Source organism: Salvia hispanica, chromosome 5 (genome assembly GCF_029641045.1).
Source record: "Salvia hispanica isolate PSC_SH4W2 chromosome 5, Shi_PSC_v1, whole genome shotgun sequence".
NCBI classification, from domain to species: domain Eukaryota; kingdom Viridiplantae; phylum Streptophyta; class Magnoliopsida; order Lamiales; family Lamiaceae; genus Salvia; species Salvia hispanica.
This window is the reverse complement of record NC_142696.1, coordinates 48,095,870-48,118,668: the sequence shown is the minus strand read 5'-3', so window position 1 is coordinate 48,118,668 and position 22,799 is coordinate 48,095,870. Positions and strand designations below refer to the sequence as shown.

At 37.2% G+C, this 22,799-nt stretch overlaps 3 protein-coding genes across 3 annotated transcripts; all 3 read right to left on the bottom strand.

The window, feature by feature from the left end:
- Positions 1–632: 632 nt before the first annotated feature.
- NDB1 (NAD(P)H dehydrogenase B1) lies at positions 633–3,759 on the bottom strand. The gene is made up of 10 exons (XM_048082537.2): positions 3,544–3,759; positions 2,746–3,022; positions 2,468–2,674; positions 2,151–2,401; positions 1,866–2,085; positions 1,691–1,795; positions 1,367–1,615; positions 1,174–1,295; positions 972–1,091; positions 633–881 (listed from the first exon to the last, which is right to left on the bottom strand). Exons 1-10 carry the CDS (start codon positions 3,621–3,623, stop codon positions 794–796), a joined length of 1,719 nt encoding a protein of 572 aa, XP_047938494.1. The 5' UTR covers positions 3,624–3,759; the 3' UTR covers positions 633–793.
- Positions 3,760–5,061: 1,302 nt separating this feature from the next.
- On the bottom strand, positions 5,062–7,676 carry LOC125188183 (uncharacterized). The gene is made up of 2 exons (XM_089058348.1): positions 7,245–7,676; positions 5,062–5,979 (listed from the first exon to the last, which is right to left on the bottom strand). The coding sequence occupies exons 1-2, from the start codon at positions 7,585–7,587 to the stop codon at positions 5,330–5,332; spliced, it is 993 nt and encodes a 330-aa protein (XP_088914474.1). The 5' UTR covers positions 7,588–7,676; the 3' UTR covers positions 5,062–5,329.
- Positions 7,677–11,428: 3,752 nt separating this feature from the next.
- Positions 11,429–15,150, bottom strand: DFL2 (Auxin-responsive GH3 family protein). Its single transcript, XM_089059705.1, has 4 exons — positions 14,653–15,150; positions 14,448–14,549; positions 13,497–14,326; positions 11,429–12,107 (listed from the first exon to the last, which is right to left on the bottom strand). Exons 1-4 carry the CDS (start codon positions 15,060–15,062, stop codon positions 11,569–11,571), a joined length of 1,881 nt encoding a protein of 626 aa, XP_088915831.1. The 5' UTR covers positions 15,063–15,150; the 3' UTR covers positions 11,429–11,568.
- Between the last annotated feature and the right edge of the window lie 7,649 nt (positions 15,151–22,799).

Here is a 22,799-nt window from a genome sequence, read left to right as displayed (position 1 = left end):
TTGTAAAGATCGACCATTTTGTGATGAAAAGTACTCTAGAAAAGGTGATATGTTGAATGGTTGCCAAATTTTTATATATCACGTTTATATCCTAATCCACATGCGACATAAAGCTGAATTTGAAGTTATGACTTCCATTTTTGGGGCAAGTAAATATTTTGATCCAAATTTTGATGTTTTTTGGTATACAATATGTATAAATTTAAATATTCGGGTGATGATAAAGATAAAGATGATGATCATTTGTTAAAATCTATATATGACAAACTTCAATACATTAATACTACTCCATAAGTTTAAATCATAATATATATGAGTAATGATTTTGAGTTGGGAACTATTCCCTCTGTACACAATAAATTGTTTACTTTTGAATGGTATGAATTTTAATTAAAAAATTGATAAAATAAGAGAGAATGAGAAAAAGTATATTAAATAAAAGATTAATGAGAAAAAATGGATGAAGTATGAGAGACGAGATAAAGTGGGTAAAATATGAAAGAGAAACATTTAATTTTTAGAAATAAGACTATTTTTTGTGTACATCCCAAAATGAGAAAATGAGACTATTTTTCATCGATCACGTTTATATCCCAGTCCACATGCGACATAAAGCTAAAATTGAAGAACAATTACAAACAAATTAAACATAGTTTCATAATATCAATCAAATCTTTTTACACAAGCATGAAAACTACAAAGAGAAGCATAGTTCTATGTATCAAAGAATCACATCCTCCATAACCAAATTAGGAAGCATCTTGTGTATACGTCTCAAAGATGAAACTCCATTTCATATACGACTCGAGTCTCTCCCAAACACGAACCTCCTAGTCCAGTCCCCGACTACAAGGTACCTCGTGCGCCAGCTAACTTGTTTACTGCACGTAAAAAAATTCGTAACTCCTAAACGTATCGCCCGAGATGATGCATTACTAACTTTCTTTTTAAGAAAAGGGAACTAAACTGACCTTGCATATATCGAGTACCAAAGCCATTGCGTGCTGTGGCCGACTGAAACCCAGTCGCCAGGCAGCTCCGCTGCTGCCTGCTCGCCCCCGAGAGGTGCAAACTGCCCTAGATGGCGATACCTAGTTTTCAAAAATGACACAAACATATTTAAACGAAACGAACACAAAAATTGTTTATCCAGTTCGATCGATGTGTATTTACCTGAAAGGACGAAATTCATGGCGACCGCCACTTCTGAACTTTCGTGGACCCTCGGGTTCAGCTTTGCATTTCTCTCGCGTGTTGAAGCACCTAGCAAGGTAGGCACCTTGTTGAGCAGCAACCTAGACGGAAAAGTAGAATTTTAGTCGAGGAGAGGATATATACAAAACTAGCAAAGAGACGTTGGCCTTACTTGAGCAGTAGCGGGAAGGCTCTTCGTTTGCTTATCCACGTTCGCTAGCGCCAGCTTGAACTCTTCGATATCCACTTCTTCCGCGCCTTTTAGCAGGTCTGTTATGTCGGATAGATGATTGTTCTGCAGATATAGTTCGACTTGGGGGTACCGGATGGTGACATCTTCGATCACATCCTTGAATTCTTCGATAGTTAGGGTGCCCGAGTTGTCTTTGTCCGCAGCTTTAAATATCGCCGAGATATCCTCCTGAAAAAAAAAAACGGGACGTCTCAAACAGAACAGAGAAAGCAACGACACGTTGTCAACGAACAAACGAACTACCATGATTTTTTTCTGATCTACGGTGGTGCAGTCGCCAAGGCCATACACGTCGTCACATCCCTTCACTCGAAGCCATTCATCCGTAGCAAGAACCTTGCGGTTCCCCTGCAGGTGAAGACAGTAATGAGTTGTGATGGAGCAACGACATCACATTCTTCGCTAATATGGAGACTACCTGGCCGATTTGCTCCATAAAGTCCTTCACGAGTGGCCTTGTCCCGACTCCAGTAGACCACACGACCATCCCGTGAGGTATCGAAACATTCTGCCCCGTGGATTTTGCCTTGACGTCAATCAGTCTGTCCGAGACACTTAGCACGCGGTGCCCTGTCAAAACCTCGATGCCATCTCGTTGGAACTTCTGCTCAGCGAACGAGCTGATCCTCTCGTCATACCTAAACAACGATCAAGAATTAGATTTGCTAAGCATATACGACCACCGAAGATTATGCAGCCTTACGTGTTGAGGATATGGTCGCCAGATTGTATGAGGGATATCGCGACTAAATCTTTTACCGAGGGGTATATTTTCACCAGATCCTCATGGACAAAGTCGTGAAGCTCAGCAGCAAACTCCACACCAGTCGGACCGCCTCCTACTATCACGAAATGGAGGTTGATCCTCCGCTCCTCCTCAGTCAGCTCCGGAAGGACAGCTTTCTCGAAACAATCTATCACAGCCCTGCGGATGCTTTGTGCATCTTCGACTTCCTGCACGAGACAACGTTGATGATTAGCACAAAAAGGTCTTATATACACAAAAAGAAAAATGTTTACCTTCAGAAAGTAGCAATTCTCCTCGACTCCGGGAGTGTTAAACGTGTTCACTTGCGCTCCAACGGCTACGACCAAATAATCATACTCCAACGAGAACTCGTTCTTCCCCGGGAGATTCTCATTAACATAGGATCGACAGATAACCTTTTTGTTCACAGCATCGACTTTGAGACATTCTGCTTCCCAGAACTTGACCTCTCCGTTCCTCTGCCACGATTCGAGTTTTTTCAAATAACAATACGCGCATAAGCCTTCAAACGTTTAACTAGTTCAATTACCTTCTTCACAATGTTGCGAACCGGCTCTACAATGCTCCGTGCCTCCACTGTCCCACACGTGACGCTAGGCAACAAAGGGGTGAACGCAAAGTAGTTTCTCGGCGAAACCACCTGAACGTCGTAGGACGAGATGTCAAGGTCCTTCAGGAAGCTAATACCCGCCCATCCCGTCCCAAGCACCAAGACTCGCTTCTTTCGAGTCTCCTCTTGCTCAAGGGCGAGACTCGGTTTCTCCTTATCCGAAGGAAGATCTGCATACGCAACGAGGCCTCCGCCACTGTACACAGCCAGCAAGCAAAGGGAAACAAACCTCTGTTACAGATTACAATCCCCAAACAACAGCATAACACAAAGGGGCTGTTTGATTGATTACTCAAGATTCAAAACTAGCCTAATACCAACCAAGATTAAATTTTTCAGAGGGCCAAGATCTTGTAACACAAGACTAATCTCGAGACCGAGCCCCGATCCGAATCTATCCAACCGAACAACATTCGCAAGACTAATCCTCAGCTAATCCACCAAACCAAACAACCCCCTCACATAGAATGCTATCTCAAACAATAAACCCCAACTTTCACTAAAGTCTACACATTTATGTTTCACCAACACATCAATTCATCATCATTTCATAGAAATTAGTCATGCAATTCATCATAAACATACCAAGATTGTTCATTTACTTGCGCAAATCAAAGGAATCGACCACGGATCACAAGAATTTAGAAAAAGACAAAAAATTAGGAACTGAAAATGAGCTCATCAAGAAAACTATAATTAATGAAATTAAGTAAAAACCTGATTGAAGAGAGAACCAAAAGCTTGGCTGAAGAAGGATGGCTTCGCAGAAACTTGTTGAAATGTGAGAAAAATCTCATCTTTTTTGCTAATATCAAAAAATTTCACTAGATTGAAGTTGAGTTTTTACGATGTAGTGTCGCAGTCCTAAAAGTGCAATCTTTCTTCCCCTTTTTTGGGGAGAGCTTGATGCATCAATGGGGTCAACTAGTTTAGTTTGTCTGGTAGAGCCTATATTTCATAGTAATAAAATTTGATAATTGCGCAAGAAATTAGTTAATCCCATGTGATAATCTTGAGAGACAGATAGAGACAAATAATTTTTTATTATCAATTTTTAGAGGATATCATTTTAGGTCAATGTTAAAGGACACCGTGACAACACTTATACATAAATATTATAAATGCTATTGGACAAAAAAAATTGTTGGATACAGAGCAACAAATTGCTAGCCGTCTTTTTTAGATTTTTTTTTTTTTGCCACGTGGCAGCTTATTATTCGTCCACGTACAAATGATTAGCTAGTAATGATGATATAATGTTATTTTAAGGGTGGTGGCATCCTAACATGCCCCAATCATTTTATGTTTAAATGGGAAAAATAACTAATAATTGAGCTAGAGTTTAGTTACTCCAATGTGATAATTTTGAAGAGAAACCATTTAATTAGTTTGAATTCTTAATCTCATCATTTGATATTCCGAAAAGAATGAGAGATATTTTTTGCTAAGAAAATGTATTTATGAAATATCTATGATTGTTTGAACAATTATATTATTGGTAATTTGGCAGTGGAAATGATGGAAATGAACGCCACGTGGATTTTTGGTCTTATTAAAGTCAATAGTGGCAAGCCGATCTCACCCACGTGGATTTAATCAAACTATTACATGTTTCATGTTATTTCTTATAATAATATTATAGCCAAGTTTGTAGGAGTATAATAATATAGTCATAACAGTATTCAGTATTCACACTAGGTGATCCAAAATAGTACCTCCGTCCCCAAATTTTGACACAGTTTACTATTTCGATCCGTTCCTAAAAATTTAACACACTTTACCTTTTACTATTTTTTAAGTAGACCATATATTTCACTAACTCATTTTGACACACATTTTATTATAAAACTAATATTTTAAAAGTAGGACCCATATTCCACCAACTTTTCAACTCACTTTCCATTACATTTCTTAAAACCCATGCCGGGTCAAAATGTGTCAAAATTTAGGGAACGGAGGTAGTACAATTTTAGACAGAAATTCTATTAAATGGAAACAATTTGGTCTTACCATTCGCTTAATTTCTAAATTACAAGTTAATTTTCTAATGTAGCTAGGACATATTCTTTTTATTGATTGGATACATAAACTTATATTGCCATTTATGCTCAGATTATGAAATTTTTTTCTTGTAAATAAGACGTTTCATTTCAACATATATAAATATTAAGAAAACAATAGTATTTAATAAGTCATCTGAAAAAATAAAGAAAATTAAATTAGTTGATTAGTATGTTGTAAAAGGGTCAATTACTCATTTATATTGGGATATTTTTAAAGAAAAGTACAACGCAAAGGAAGGAGCATTCTATGTCAAAATTTGAAACATTGAAATTACTACATTTCTCTACATATTTGAAACCAAATATTAAGATACAAACTCAAGAAAATAATTTTTCTATTTTCTCAAAATTCCCTAACCATTTATTTACCTGTCCCTAGAGGTTACTGGCTGATTCACCAAGACCTAAACAATCATCCATGTCAAATGCCGGGAGCCCGCTCATCTCGCGGCGACTCGAACGCCTATCGCCAACGCAGCGAGCAGCAGTGGAACCGGCACCCTCTCTATCGCCCGGGTGCGCACGTCTTCCCCCAAGTTCCCGGCGCGATGGAGGACAGCCAAGGCCAAGTAGGACCCCATCGCGGCGATCCTCACCCACGGCTCCCCTACAGCAGCCAGAGCCGCGGCAAGGGGCAAAGCCGACGACACATAATCCCTCCTCTTCGCGAACCTAGCGAAACAGAACACACCCGCGAGCAGCGTCCAGAAGACGAGCTCGGTGATGTAGCTTCGGACAGCGGCGAAGCCGATCAGGCCGGCCAGGGTGAGCAGGGACAGCTGGCTGTTCACGGAGTCTGGGGAGGCGGTCTCGGCAACGGCGAGGACAGCGGATGTCAGCGTGATGATCAGTGTCAGATCCGGGATCGGAGCGTATGCGACTACACCGGAGTAGAAGGATCGGATACTGTAGAATGCTGTCTCCGCTAGGCGAATCGTGGAGGTGAGGGGATCTCCCGCGAAATGGGATACGAATGCCAATGCCAGTTTCGAGATGTATCCCAAGACCAAAGTTAGAGCCCCGAGAGCCTTTCTCCAGTTCGTAAGTTCCCACAATACGGCTCTCCACGCGTACAGCAAGAACGCCAGCACTGAGAGAAGATGAAGTCGAAACATAATCAAAGGCGTGAAAGATGTCAAAATGGTTCAAATGCAGCAGCAAGATGAAGACGAGACACATTCAATAGCGTGCATGATGTCAAAAAATCATTCAAATGCAGCAGCAAGATGAAGTCGAGACATTTTCAACCGAAGTTTAAAGAAAGCATCTAAACATGTAACGATCGATAAATGCATAGACTGACAGCGTGATTTAGACACTCTTTCAAAGAATAGACAAAATTTCACACAATGCATATCGAAAAGCATTGAAAATTGGAACTCCAAAACTCTAAAACTTGCTCGTATGCAAGACCTCACAGCTCACAGTCAGTGCCTAGACATTTACCATCGGTAAAAGTGATGTTTACATCAAAATTCGAATTGGAAGCTTATGGCAAGAAGCCAAGAACTCAAAGAACCTCGTATGTTGTAACCTCCACCTTTAAAACTACGAAATCGGATTAACAACCAGTGACAGCAACCCAAATTACCTTGCCCTCTAATTTACAAAGAGAAGAAGCATAACTAGAATCCCAGGCAACAGAGGAAAAGCTTCAACACTAGTAAAGCAAGGAGCTTCATAAGCGTAAAACAAAAACATAGCTCTCGGATGATAATAAGTGATTACAACAGTCTTTCCTTATTGGCAGAATGCAAACTGAGTTGCATTCCATCATCCTTGAAGCATCCATAAACCAAGAAACAGTTACATACAATCAAAATCTTGCAAACTAAGAAAAATCCGAAAATTATCTAATGAAGCCGAATGAGCACTCAAATAAGTCCACAATTCTGATCTAATTTTGATCTCCTCATACAAGTCAAAACATCGTCTAGAACCAGAAGATCGGGTTGTTTCTCAGAGGATAATCGAAACAAGATCAGATTTCGTGGTAGACTTGCTTCGATTAACTACCTCATTCGATTTCCAAAGAACCTCAGTCCCACAAAGGAAATGTTATAGTCACAATTATGCATCCTTACCACACTATAAAACTGCCTATATCCCTCACATTCTATGCTATTTTCAAAAGCCACATTGCATATATCTATAATACTACTATCACACACAATCTACAATAAACCAGAAACTGAATAAGATCATAAAATAGTAGAATTTGATCAATTTATGTGAATTTTAAGACAATATATCCAATAAAACAACAATAAAACCATGAAGTAACTCCAAAATCAAGAAGCCAAATAGAAATGCACACACAAAATTTCTCAAAAAACAGCAAAAATTAAGCTTTACCAATGATCAAGGGCCATCTAGCAGGTTTATCTGAAGCTTCTTTAGTCAAATATCTGAATCTTTCGGGCATACTGCTTTCCCCATGAATTTCTGAATCCGTCTCTTCATTTTGAGCTTTTACCGAAACCCCACTTTTATTTAGTGGAAACCCATTAATGGATTTCTTGAATGAGCCGTGGAAGCTGTGGGAAATCTGGAATTTGGTCAAAGGTTGCGCCTTTTTGGTTGGTGGTGAATGTGTTGGCGGGAATGGGGTATCGATGTGATGAAATCGAGGGGAAATTTGAGGTGGGGAGAGCTTGATTGGGGTTTTGGAGAAGAGGGTTGAGAGCGCGGACGACATGATCAAGGGGTTTTGGGGTTTCAGAGAGGGAGGAATTTCGCCATTGATGATTTTGGCGAAGACGATGAAGGAAAGGAATTTTTTTAATATAACATTTAATGGATAAATTATCAAAAAAAGATTTAATTTTTATTTGTTTTGCAACTTACAAAATTCAGTTGAAAGATAATTTAATTTGAATTTATTTGTAAAAATATCATGACTGAAAAATTCAGTCGCATAAGCTTATCATCCTCTTATTTTTCGATTGTTATATTAAGATGCAATTTTACCAAAAAGAGTAGACCATAATTTGACTAAATATCATGATTTTTTCAATATCTCGCCAATCTTTGAGTAATTCTTTATAGGAATGAAAACAATGATTTAATAAATTACTACTTGTTCAAAATATATAAACACTAATATTTCTTTATTCTAAACATGCTAAAACCAAATGCAAGAAATATGGTTTTCTCTACCAATTCCAGATTCTGAAAACATTATTCTGGTATGAGTGGCTATAATAAAAACCAATATTTATTCTGAGTTGTGCTTGGGCTGGCCAAGCCCATTTAAACTGTTTGAGATTAAGTTACTTTTAACCATTTTCTTCTGTTGTCAGTACGGATATCACATTGGGCTAAATTTAAAAAGTTAAGCGTTACTCCGATTTTAAACACCTTTTGCCGTATCAAGGAGTAACTCCATCCCATTAATAGTCTAGCACTAGGACTAGTCGATGCCCTAATCAATAAAAGAAATGCACAAATAAAAAAATAGCATTTGTCGGTCGCTCGCCGATCGCGTCAGCACAATAGTGGACGAGCGATCGGCTAACGCCAACCCACCGCGGACGACCGCTCGTCTGCCTCGTTCGTCCGTCCCGCTTTCGCCGCATGCAATAGCGTCGCTAGGGCATGCGTTCGTCCGCTATTGCGGATGCTTTAAGCTAAATTTTAGAAGTTAGAGTTACTTCATTTGTTCATCATTTTTAGTCCATTTTGTATTGAATACAGATTTTTAGAAATGAAAAGAAAAATGAATTGAAAAAGTTAGTAAATTATAAGTCTCACATTTATATTCCACGATATTATTTGTACTCTCTCCATCCCCCTAAATTTTGTCACATTTGACTAGTCACTGATTTTAATTGAATAGTGGGTTGAAAAGGTTAGTGGGTATATATTTTTTAATATTAGTTTTATAATAAAATGTGAGTGAGAATGAGTTAGTGAAATGTGTGGTCCACTTTCGAAAATGATAAAAAAAAGTGAAATGTGACAATTTTGTTCGACAAACGAAAATAAAAATATGTGACAAATTTTCAAGGACGACGAAAGTATAGTAAAATGTGAGCTGGGTGAGTTAGTGGAATATGAATCTACTGTTAATAGTATAAATTGAAAATGAATAATAAACGATTGGTGAAAATGATAAAAGCGAATTTGTTTCTACTGACAAAAGGCAAAGATGCTTTTCATTACTCCCCTCCGTCCCACAACGATTGTCCTATTTTTTCATTTCGGTCCGTCCCACAAAGTTTGTCACATTTCACTTTTACCATTTTTGGTAGTGGGCCCCATATTCCACAAACTCATTCCTACTCACATTTTATTATAAAACTAATACTTTAAAAGTAGGACCCACATCCCACCAACTCTTTCAACTCACTTTTCATTACATTTCTTAAAACCCGTGTAGAGTCAAAGTGGGACTATCTTTGTGGGACGGAGGGAGTATTAGTTTTTAGGGTTTTTGGCTTTTTAAACTAAAACCTTTCCCCGAATTCTGGTTTTTCCCATGAACTATGAGATTTGTTTTTAAAACCACGAACTTTCATTTCATTAGGATTTTCCCAACCCGACCCGAATAGCACATTTCCGACCCGAATAGCATAATTCAAAATGTTAAAGTTGTGTTTTGATTATTCAAAAGTTGTCATTTGTTATGTAATAATTGTGACTGTATGTATTATTGTGCCAAATAGGATCCAAGTAATCAATTTAGTGATAAATAGGATTAAAATTAACATGTAGACAACCCGGGTTTCGTCGTTGACCCACCGGGGGAAAATCCTAACGAAATAAAAGTTCGTGGTTTTAAAAACAAATCTCATAGTTCATGTGAAAAACCGGAATTCGGGAAAAGGTTTTGGTTTAAAAAGCCAAAAACCCTAGTTTTTAACTTGATAGCTTAGGCTAGTTCGAGTCATTATATTTTTAAATTAGAGTTGAAAGTTTATAATTTATAAAAATTTAAACTCGATTAAGTTGCATTATGGTCCGCAATCCGAATAAAACTAACATGTAATCCTGGCTCGATTAACATCTTTAATTGTCACTATTAAGTATTAACAAACACCTCCAACATCAAAATTTGAATAGATTCTATTTTTAGTTTTACTCCAAAAAGAATTACTATAATTCCATTTTTTTTTCTTTAATGGTTTTTGTATTCAATCGCACTTAGCTATCGTGATCATAATTATTTTGTTTTATATGTTTGGATGATAGGGTTGGATGATAATGATCGTTATATGCCTCTTGGTACTTGGAATGGTCCTCTTGACAGTGTAGTTTATATTTTTATTCTGATTTCGAATTTTTTTTTTCCTTTTCGTTATAGTAGATTTTTTACTTTAACTATCACTATTTACTTTAACTATCACTATTTTTTTCCTTTTGTCAATTAAATTTACCTTCTTATGATTGGTCGATTAGCTTGTTAAAATAATATTTCTCAAATTTAATTTTGAAATAAATAATATATTAGATGGGATAATATTTTTTTTGCAAAAGAAAAGATGTCAATGTCTTTAGATTTAAACTAAGGTCCTACATAAAATACAATCGACCAAAAATCACCTCTATTTAGTCATGCAAAATAAAAAATTTCAGAATATTTTTGGAGGCTAATCTATAATTGCTATTAATTACTAAGATTCCTTTTCTTTAAACGTGGCAGTTTGAATGATACACTTTCATCGTATCATAATTCGAATGATTTCGTTAATGCCAAAAAACTTTAATCTGCACATAACAACTAAATTACGCTCCCAACAAATAATTTGTATCCACATAACTTTTGTACTATCAAATTTGAATTTCATTTTATTATTATAATTAATTTGGTGTACAAATGGAATACACAAGAATAAGGATATTTCGAATACTACTCTTTCAAATTGAGCAACTTGCCTTATTTTCACATTAAAAACGTCCAAAAATTTGGGCCATTTATTTACATAAATTGAGACATGACTAGCATCATCTTTTGAGGCCACTGAAATTATCATGAAAACCTCATGGATTGAGTCACACTATCACTAGTGTTACTTTCAATTATTCGTTTTAAAATGTTTTTTTAGTATTTATTTTCTCTAAGGATTGATGAGGTCTACAATATATGACTTCCTGAAATTTTATTAGTTAACCATTTTCACATATCATATGTGCTTCGATGAATGACATCGTACTTGATCCTCGTAAAATTTAATATAAAGAATCTTCATATATTAGAAAATCATATACTTTGATCCACTCAATATGTCCCAGCCAGGAGCTGAGTCAGGAATTCAATTTAGCAGGGGCAAAAATAAATACATGAAGAAATTTTAGAAGTTTGAGGTGGGACATTTATAAAGGAAATTAAAAAAATTTAAAAATTATTCAACAAATTAGTATAAGTGAAATATATTGAGGTGGGACAATTGCCCCCCTTATTACCACCAAGTGGATCCGCCCCTGGTCCCCACCGGTCCCCGCTGATATTTTGATGGTGAAACGATACGAAGACTAATGGTACATAATTATATATCATTAACGTCATCGACAATCTTAAGCCGTACTTACGATCGACATTAAATAACACGGGACCGGGTCTTTTATTGAGCAAACAAATTAATCTCGGAACCTAAAGATCACGAGTGCGAAACGCGGGACCCGATTTCAACATACAACATCAAAAACAACCCCAACCTAATCAAATCTCTTGACCTAACTAGGATGCATAGGCAGTGCTATGAAACTTCTTAATGGTACAAACATTCAAAATCCTAAGCAAAACAGGGTTGCTAGTGCACCTAGGCGTCTTGAACTGGCTCAATGCTGCCCCATTTGCTATGAAATTCTCCATTATCTTCTTGAACGTCCCTTTCTCCACGATGCACAGCTCCAACGGCCCGATCGTGTTGCACTTCCTCGACACGATGTAGCCCTGGTCGACAAAGGCAGCGTCCATCTCCCGGCAGCACTCTTCAAGGAGGCGCTCCTCGGCCTCTCCCTCGATCTCCCAGTAGATTATGTAGTGCCCCGGCTGCTTCCCAATGTCCGCGTGGCTCGTGAAGTCCACCAGCTCGGCCCTCGTGTTTCTCAAAATCTGCGAGCCCCTCGCCACCACGGATTGGAGGTCCTTCTCCGTGTTCTTGTCGATGTTCACGGTCAGGATTAGCTTTCTCCGGCAGATGAAGTTTAGCTTCGGGGTGTTGCGGTGGAACCCGGTCACCTCGACCACGTCGCCTAGCCGGTACCGGTATAGGCCTACACGGGTACACACAACGACGTTCATTAATTATAATATTATTAGTTATACTATACACGTGACATGCATGGATGATTGAATCAGAGATTAATTGATCAATTAAGTTTGAAATTAGATCTATTTCCTAGAATGTCAACAAATAGTCAAAATCACAATAGTGGAAAGCTAAGTGTAACGATTAACCAAATCAATTGAATAAAAAAAAATTCAAATAATCCATAGTGAAAATAAATTAAATAAAGAAATACTAAACTTTGGTCTATTCATTTTCACATAGTGTTTAAAAAATTAAAAAAATTGGACAAACGGAAAAATTAAAAATCTCTCAAGATAAGTTGGAATCGATTGAGACGTGACAATTTGGTTTGCACCACCTGGCTAGGGACATACGAAAAGGACTCTTGAAATAAAGAGAACAATACGTCTTAGATTTCAAAAAACCATATCTTGACCATAGTTACCGATGTCTGAGGCCCCGTTGTGGTGCTTTCACATTTTTTCCTCGATATATGTGTCATATCGGTAACTTTTTCACTTTTGAACTTTTTCCGAATTTAACTTTTATACCACTCCCGTCCCACAAGACCAGTCACATTTAGTGTGCGCACGGATTTTAAGAAATGTAAAGAAAAGTGAGTTGAATAAATTAGTGGGTTTGGTTTTATAATAAAATGTGAGTAGAATAAGTTAGTGAAAAGTGGAGCGTATTTACCATTTATGGTAAAAGTGAAATGCAGTATTATTTTCTCACTTTTACTAAATATGCGGAGGGTCGTACAATGGATGTGTGCAGTGAATGCGCCCTAAGTGTGCACGCGCCCTAAACCCTAGAACGGGCACAGTGTGTGGACCCCACACCGTCGTCCTTCCCACCAAGACATGCTTCCCCTAAACCTTATCTTATACTATGGTGCTTCCCCACGTTTTAACACCATAGTTGGTGGTCTGAAAAAGTCTTGTGAATATGGCAGAACTATCCCAGCACTAGTATTAATTGGTCCATTGTGTACTAGCTACACAGAGAATCGAATGGTTGGAATTCAATGATTCCCTAAACAAAAATCTTCATTTTCCTAGATGCCCCTAGAGATATAATTACAACCGTACCTAAGTATGAACATATATATGAAAGTGGTATATTTTGAAATGTACTACTTCATCATCTCTTTGTTATATGTATCACTTTGGCTCGTGTCGTATTTTAAAAAATTAAGAAAAATAAATAGATAACGTTAGTAGAATATGAGTCTTTTTGTTTGTAGCAGTACTTGCTAGTTTTATATTAATAAAATATAAGTGTGTTTAAGAAAAAACGGTAAAAGTAAAATTTGATGGGACATCCTAGAATGAAAAAGTGGAACACGTAATGAAAGAGAGTAGCTACTAACCAGTGAAAGTTGTTAGCACAATCTCATATTCCTTTCCCATTTTGACCTGAGAAAGCGGCACCGGGTCGTCCTCAACGAAGTCATCGGTGTTGTGGCGGTCATCAGTGTCGTGGCTTTGCCGGCGAAGAGGTATGAACTCGAAGTACGAGAACGTTGGTATAACGGCAAATGTGACCTTATCAGGCGGGGAACACGGCTCCATATTCACCCCAATCCAGCTCTCGGTGGAACCGTAATCCGCGCTAATTAGGGCTAGATTCCCTGCATAGTGTGATAGCTTGCTCAAATAGGGCTGCATTGATCCTGTCATGATTGAGTAAACATACTTGGCATTAGGCCATAGCTCAGGTATGAGGCCCATCCAATCCCTCCTCTCCAAATCCTGGCACCTGGCCTCGACTTTCGAGGCCAGACCAGGATTCGGGCGGAGGACCTCCAGGACGGCCCTGCGCACGTCCGGGATTGTAACCCTGGTGGGGCTCAGGGTCCCGTCCCGGATGTCAACGCAAATCTCCCTCCAAACCTCTTGGAACGTCCTGAACGCTTGCACGACGCTGTACGCGAACGTCGAGGTCACGTACTCGACCTCCTCGGCATAATGAATGCCGAGGAGGAGGTGACAATAGGTCGACTGCTTGTAGTCTCCACTAGAGATCACCTCTTGTGGGCTACACGTGTACGACTTCGTCTCGTGCTGCTTCATCTTGAACTCCTCGCTCGCGTACACATGCGTCGTCGCAGTCCCCACCGTTATCCCGCCCTTGGTCTTTGACCGTTGACTACTGTATATGAACTCGAGGACTCTCCCCTTTTCCCTGGTCGGGTACATCCTAAAATGGCAAAAATAATAATAAAAAAAGATATAAGCAGTGCTTGTAAATTCCCATTAAAACAAATAGTTCCATCTATCCAATCGAACAACAGACAAATTATGACTAGAACAAAACTCACCTTGACCGATACGCCGCGGCGAGCTTGAATATCTGAAGCGTCGTCTCCGAGCTATGTCGAGTGAACGGGACGTACTTCGGCCTCCCCTCCGTCGTGCCGGAGCTATAATCAAACCAACATCCATTAGTCCAAAATTAGCCTAAACAAAAAAAAAAAAAAAAAAATCAACTCTTTTTCTTCTTATAACACAAAAAAAAGAAAGTACCTTAACGAGAGAGTGGTGATGGGCTCCTGAGTGAGAAGCGGCGTCGTTTCGCCGTCGGCGATTCGACGAATGTAGGGCTCCAAATCTGCATGAGACGCGAGGGGCACCGACGAGACGAAGAGCGATTCCAATGCCGAAGCCTCGAGGCTTTGCACGTCGACGTCGCGCAGCCACTTCTGGAGATACTCCGCCGCGTGGTTCCGCACGAGGATGCGGCGGAGCGTCTCCGTCTGCTGCGCGGCGGCCGACTCGGCCGCGGCGTCGAACCATGCGACGATGTCGCTCTCCCGACAGCTCATTTTCTCTGTGAGGAATTTGCGCGAACACAATGTGGGAGTGTCGATTTTTGTGATGGAGAAGAGGGATGTGATGGGATGTTGATTTTTAAAGAGGCGTGATGTCCTATTCATGCATTGAAGAGGGAGAGAAGGGAGCCCACTTTCTCATATGTGAAGATTTGTGATTACTTTTTTTTTTCTCTTGCGGCAGAGAGTTTGAAATGTAGCTCATGAATTAACTCAGTAGACATGTTGAAGAAGATGTGTGATGATGATGAGGCCAACGAGATTCGTAATGCAAGGCCACGGATTCTTCTTGGATATTCTTCCGACTCATTATTTATTATGGCACGTACCTCCTCCGTCCCCCCGTTAATTAACACTATTTAACTTGGCACGGATTTTAAGAAATGTTAAGAAAAGTGGGTGGAAGAAAGTTAGTGGAATATGAGTCATACTTTTATATATTAGTTTTAAATGATATGTGAGGGGAATAAGTTGGTGGAATGTGAGGTCTTTTTACCATTTATAGTGATAATGAACAGGGACTCCTATTCGCGGACGGACCAAATTAGAAAAACGGGACTCCTATTCGCGGACGGAGGGACTATAATAGAAAGTTGAAAAAAGTTAGTGGAATGTGATTCCTACTTTTATATACTACTCCCTCCGTCCAAGAAAAATAGACAAGTTTTGTCATTTTGGTCCGTCCACAAAAAAATAGACTAAGTTCGGAAAGGAAAGTTTTCAACCAATACTAACCTTAGAGCATTCCCAATGGAGGTGGCGAATTCTCGGCGATAAATCGCCGGTTATCGCCGAATTATCGCCGGCCATTGTGGCGAAGTCGGCGATAATTCGGCGATAATGTTGCCGTTGCTTCGCCGAGTGGCGTTCTAACGCCGGATTATCGCCGAGCGATCGCCGGCCACTGTGGCGACGCTCGGCGATAATCGGCGATAATTAAAATTTTTTTTTTTTTTTTTTGAACCCAACGGCTATTTTACATTCCACCCCTATAAATATTTCCTCCACTTCCTCCATTCATCACCCACAATCTTCATTCTCTCCATTTTCAATCTCTTCTCCCAATCTTCAATTTTCATCAAAATTATGAGCTTTTGGAAGAAAAGTTCCCGATCGGGTAAGGATAAGGGTAAGGGGAAAGAGTCGAGTTCACAAATTCCCAACACGGATGAAGCAAACGAGCAGTGGATGCAGTCGTTGTTGGCGATGGGTTCTCCTCCCGGCCAACTTCCATACGGGGGTCCGTCTCCTTTGCAGACTCCTCCGGCGCGGAGACTTTCTCCGTACTTCAACTCTGCCGGCAGAATGCCCTTTCCAGCCGACGATGTGTATCGGCCCCAGTTCGACACCCCCGGATCAACCCCAGGCGACCAAGAATCTCAGGCCGCGACACTGAGCGCGGAGGACTTCGAGGTGGAAGAAACGCCCACCGAGCCGCCTTCTAGGAGCGGGAGGGGGAAGGCGCCGGCGTCGTCGGCTGCGACTGATACGGGTTCCGATGAGAGGCCGAAGCGGGTAAGGACTACTTACACTCTGCAAGAGTCCGAGCTGATAGCCGACTGCTGGGCGGACACGTCACAGGACGCGGAGCGCAGCAACTACCAGACTGAGATCATATTCTGGGAGCGGATTGCCGCGAAGTACAGGAGCCACAAGACTGCCTCAATGAAGGACCATGGCAGCGAGGCGATCCGTCGGCATTGGGAGCGCCTCATGAGGGACTGCGGGCACTTCAACGGTATTTATTCTAACTTGATGACTCACATGACGAGTGGCCAGAACGAGCACATGGTCCGAGATGAGGCCATCCGGATGTATAGTAGCCAGTACTTGTCGACGAAGGGCTTCAAGTATTGGAACATCTACGATAAGCTGAAGGATCTCCCCAAATTCCGGACGGGAATGCACGACGCGCTGCACGGGAAATCGGTGCGCTCGCGACTTAGCGTTTCGGAGAGCGAGGGGAGCGCGGCCCACATCGACTTGAGTGGGGATGGTCCGCACGAGCGCCCGGAGGGAGTGAAGAAGGCGAAGGGGAGGCGGAAGGGGAAGGGCGCAACGTCGGAAGTCGCGTCGGAATCCGTCATCGACTTAGAAAAAGCCACTTATTCGAGCAATGTCGCCAATCTGACCCAGATGTACACGCTGTACTTCACCGGCGGCGGGACCCCTGAAGAAAAGGCGGCCCTCTGGAAATGCATCCAACACCTGCAGAGTACGCTGGGGCTCGATCCCGACGCCCCTCCGGCCCCTCCGTCTTAGATTTTTTTTTTTTAAATCTTTGTTTATTTGCGTTTTTTATTTGTAGTTTTTTTTTTCTCGTTGTATTATATTTTCCAATGATTAATACAACGATGAATTGTTCATTATTAGTCTATTTATTAAATACATTTGTAGGGAAAATTAAATAATATAAAAAATAATGATGTAAAAATGAAATGTTGAGTTAGGGAGAAATAAGGGAGAAATAAGGGAGAAACCAATGTAGCACTTGGCTAAAAACTGGGGATAAATTTTGGTGCTGATGTGGCGCTGATGTGGCAGGAGTTAGGGAGAAATAAGGGAGTTTTTAGGGAACTCCATTGGGAGTGCTCTTATACATCATTCTAAATGTGGACCCCACAATTTACTAAGAACATCCCCAACGGTGCTCTTATGGAAGGACGTCGTCCGCCGTTGTGCTCTTGCCGACGGCACGACCCTGCTCTATGCATAGAGCACGTCCGTGCCAACGGCAAGATCACGAGCAGCCGATGTGGCATGCTCTGATTGGTCGTTGGTTTATCATTTTTTATTATATTATTTTTAAAATATTTGAAAAATTCAGATTTATTAAAAAAAATTTTCCCACTTCCTAATAAAATATATCCGTTTTTTTCACACTTTTAATTTATATTTCCATTACTTTTATCCCAAAATTCATACTTTCATCTATAAATACTCCCATTTCAAACACACAAAAAAAAAAGAAACTATACCAAACAACTCTCTCAATCTCAATTTTTAGGATTTTAATTATGTAATTTTTAATTTTTAGGATTTTAATTATGTAATTTTTAATTTTTAGGATTGTAATTATGTAAATTTTAATTTTTTAGTAATTTGTAATAGAATTGAATAATAGAATGGTGGGATCCTTGAGCATGTCCTTGCGGAAGAGCATGGATGTAGGTGTTGTGCTCTTTGGGAATAGCAGAGAGTAAAAAATGAATAAAAGTGGGTCCGGTCCCACTTCTATGCTCTTGCCAAAGAGCATGGATGGGGATGCTCTAACACTCATTTCACTATTTTTTCCCTCCCTGTCTCTTATTTTTCCAATTTTCTCTTACTTTATTAATTATATATTAAAACGCGTGTCATTCACAATCCTATCTATTTTTCGTCGATAGATGAAGTATTAATTTTATAATAAAATGTGAGTGAAATGAATTAGTGAAATGTAGAATTTATTCGTAAAAATAGCAAAAAGTAAGGATATCTATTTATTGGGGACAGACAATAAATAAAAAAAAAACATAGTGCCAATTAATGGTGGGTAGAGGAAGTTAAAAATTTTTGTTTTCATTTTGATATGTCAATGGTGGGTAGAGGGAGTTAAAAAATTTTGTTTTTATTTTGATACATCAACTGAAATTAATGAAAATTTATTAATGATAACTTCCTCACTTTAATTTGGTGGATTCTATTTTTAGTAAAATTCTAACAACCTTTTTTTCCATTTTATCTTAATTATTTCTGCAATACTAAAGGTTTGTCCACTATCAAAATTATTTTTTATGGACAAATATAGTATTTACTTCAATTATAGTAGTATAATTCAAAATTTAGAAATGTGATTAAAATCCAAAAAGACTTTTTTACAGATGTTTCAAGGTGATTGGGTCATTCCAATTTTCAAAAATCATGATTCTTGAGAATCTTCAATATACGCCTTGTGAGATAATTTAAAAAAGACTATGTGTTACGGACAATAAATAGACTACATTTTTTGTATTTTAGCAATTAAATTAAGCACGTTATAATTTTAGGCGAAGTAAGTGTCCCGCTGAAATGATATTCATTGAATTTGAATTGTTGGAGTTACTATTAGGAATTACTACTTTATTGCTATGATAATTGATGTCAAAGTTGTAAATTTGGTAAATTGTTTTTATTTGACAATCAATCATTCAAAGTTGTAAGTAAAACCAATCATTCTCCAATCAATCGGTGGACGGTGGATGACCATGATTAAATTTTAAGTAAAATACTACTAGTGTTTTATGAGTACAATAGCATATTTATTTTAAATACTATAAAACACATAACTTATTGTTATTAACCCAATAATTAGGGTGGTTTTCTTAAACATATATACTGATAAAATGGATTAATAATCATAAAACAAAGAAAAATTTGGAGGGTCATACCGTCAAAGAGTGTGTAGTTTAAATGCATATTCATTTTATGAAAATTTGAAATATTGGGCAACGTAGTCATATGTTTGTGTTAAAATGACAACACCTCTTAAAGCGACACCATACCACCACGTATCCAGCAATATTATAAACGCTACACAACAATAGTATAAACGCTACACAACAATCCATAGATTGTTGTATAGCGTGTTGGATATTGTTAGCCGAGAAAAATTGTTGTATACAGTGTTGTATATTGCTGGCCGAGAATTTTAACCTTAAGAATTTCTTATGATTACCACATAACAGCTGGTTATTCGTCCACGTATACAAATGATTGGCTAGAAATAATGATATGATGTTATTTTAAGAGGTGTTGTCATTTTAACGCACCACTGTAATCATATTTAAATCAAATGTTAAAGGAATCAATACTAAACCATTCCATTTGGAAGGGAAATTATGTCCATCTCGAGAACAAACATATACAGATGTTCTATTTTAAATTGCAATATAATAAAAATAGTTGATATGGGAAAATAAAAATAAATGGACAACACAAATCCTAACGTTCTGGGCCAACATCGATCATCGAGCTCATATGAGTGTGGTTTGAGATCAACTAGATATTTTAGAAATTGTTCATTAAATGATATTCTTCTATATATTTCTCTCCCTTGTTAACCAATCATCTCACTATGATTTAGTATAATTTTACTAATACTATTTTTTTTTGTACTTATATAATTGATACATTGAAAGTGTGTAATGACAGCAAAATGGGACCCCCTCTTTATTTTGTTGTTAATTTTTATGATCTTTTACACTCATAATATAGTACACCATATTTATTATCTCGTACCTTAACAAAAAAAATTCAATTTGGACCTTTAGTTTTCAGTATGTGGTTCTTATTTATTTACTATTTACTGTCGTCTTTATGCATTAAATTATTGATAAAAGTATCCTGATAATTTCAAATTGATATGGAACTGATCTGGTCCCTTTTTAAGGTACAGTACGTTTTAATAATTTAGAAAGGTTACTTTTTTTTAATAAACAATGGTTTGAAGTTTGAAGCATTTAAGAAAAATATATAAATAGACAATCAAAACACTTTCCTTTTGTCACAAAAAAGCAAACTTTATTACTGTGAATAAATCTTAATCTATATGTTATTCAAGTAATTATTTAAAATTTTTAAGTAAATTAATTCAAAAGAAAATATTTTTTATTGTAAAAGATACTATTATGTATGTCCAAAATAATTGCAAGATTGAAGAGGTACCAAAAAATTTGTAATTTCTAGATACCAAAAATGCCGTCCATGACATTTAGGAGATTTTTCGAATGCAGAGGGGTATAAGAGACCGACAGATACCAAAAATGTAATTTTTAGAGGCTAAATAAACTATAAAATATTTTTAGGAACCATTAGTGTATTTTTCAGCAAAATCATAGACTAATAGTGTAGTTCACTTTAAATCATTATATGGCATTGTACATTAATATAGCAATTCAAGAGATAAACTGATAAACACAAAAATAAATATCATCAATAACAATGTATTTTAGTTTTTTTTTTTCATTTAGTTGTGGTTTATATTAAAAATTGTTTCTATAAGATTTGGAATTTAAAAAGGTCTGTTTTAGTCGCAAGAAATTAATGGTGTATATTTTGAAATCGAGGTCTTAAGTTCTAAATCTATTGTTTGGCATTATAAGATATTTGGATGCTCTAAAATCTAAATTACAATTCGATTTTATAGTGTAAAAGTAAATTTTTTAAATTAATCAGTTGTAAAATTCACATCTCCCAAACACATATTGTGCACACGCGTTGCATAAAATTGAATTACATGAAATTTCAATTTCAAATATAGTTTCAATTGTGGATGATTTTTCATTTGCAACTCATACACCACCCAACAACTCCATAAATGAGGGCGGCGAAATCTCCAACTTTGTCAATCTTTGCATAAAATTACAAAATTTTTATTTTTGATTGGACCATATTCTGGAGAGTGTGACAATGATTGTTGTGAAAACAATTAAATAATTCAGCATATACATATTAAATTGCTCTTTAAATGGTTACCATATTTCCTACTAGAATACAAATATGTAAAACAAAAATATACTATTAAATTAAAATGGGTAAGTATTTTTATTTTCATAAATTATTTATAATGATAAAATTGTTTTTGTTTTTATATGTACAATTATGTAAATTTATATATAATCGCAGTTAAAATCGAGTGTCCTTGAATATGACTAAGTAGAGATTACATGAACTTTTCAAATTCATAATTAAAGTAAATTAAATGGCTAAAAGATTTCACCAATTTTGACCATAACAAATCATAGCAATAATAACATTATTTTTCGATTTATAAGAAAATCAACACATAAATTTATTCGCAGCATATATTTCACTCTTGGATTTTGTTTTAAACAAAATTCATTTTGTATTTACTTTACTTTTCAACTATAATAAGCCCTGTCAAATTGCAATTTTCAGCATATAATTTCACTATTAATAGATTTTTTTTAAATGAGAAAATTTGCAATTTCAAAAGGTTATAATATTTCTCAACCTATTAAGGTTATAAAATATACTACTATAATATTAGAAATATTGTATAGTTGTTGATTTTATAATAATATAGGCCCATTATCATGCTGTACTATTTAATTATCAACAAGAGTTAGCTGTAATTAACACTCCTATGTACCACCATATTTATTTTGGGCCCATAAAAAGTTCATCCAAATAAATAATTGAGTATGATATTTAAACATTTGATATGACTATTCAGTAAGTTCCTTTCGAACAATTCTGTCATTACATTTTATTTTATTTTATTTATTTCAGTATTATTTTTATTTTTGAGGGGGTTTACATGTGAAAATGTACTACTCCAATGATATTCGATTTTTTTTCTTTCATAGTTATTTTTATGTCTTGTCTGTCTCCATTTGATGTTGCATCAAAGATTCTAATCATCAGCACTAAAATTGAGACCATTATTGATTACAATTATGTCCAGTAAGTACAAAATTGAAACTTTTTTGCCCTTTTTTTCTTCCATATCTGATCATTTCATCAATTACTAAAATTGAGACAACATCTAAAACTTCTTGCACTTGAGTTACAAAATTCTCAAACCATTTTTCAGTTCAAAATCTATAAAGTAAGATCAATTAAATGTGTTGCTTTTTGTCGAAAATGAAACACCTCAATTATATTGAAACTTACAACCAAATAATGAATAGGACTAAAACTATATTAAGACAGAATTAACACGGCCAAATTTTTTAATTTGTTGGAAAATTAACACTTCTAAATTTATCTTGTCACATAAAAAGTTTGACATGACAAGCTTATTGAAGTGGGCCGTATAATGAAAAAGGCCCAAATTAAATATGTAATGATCCAATAGAA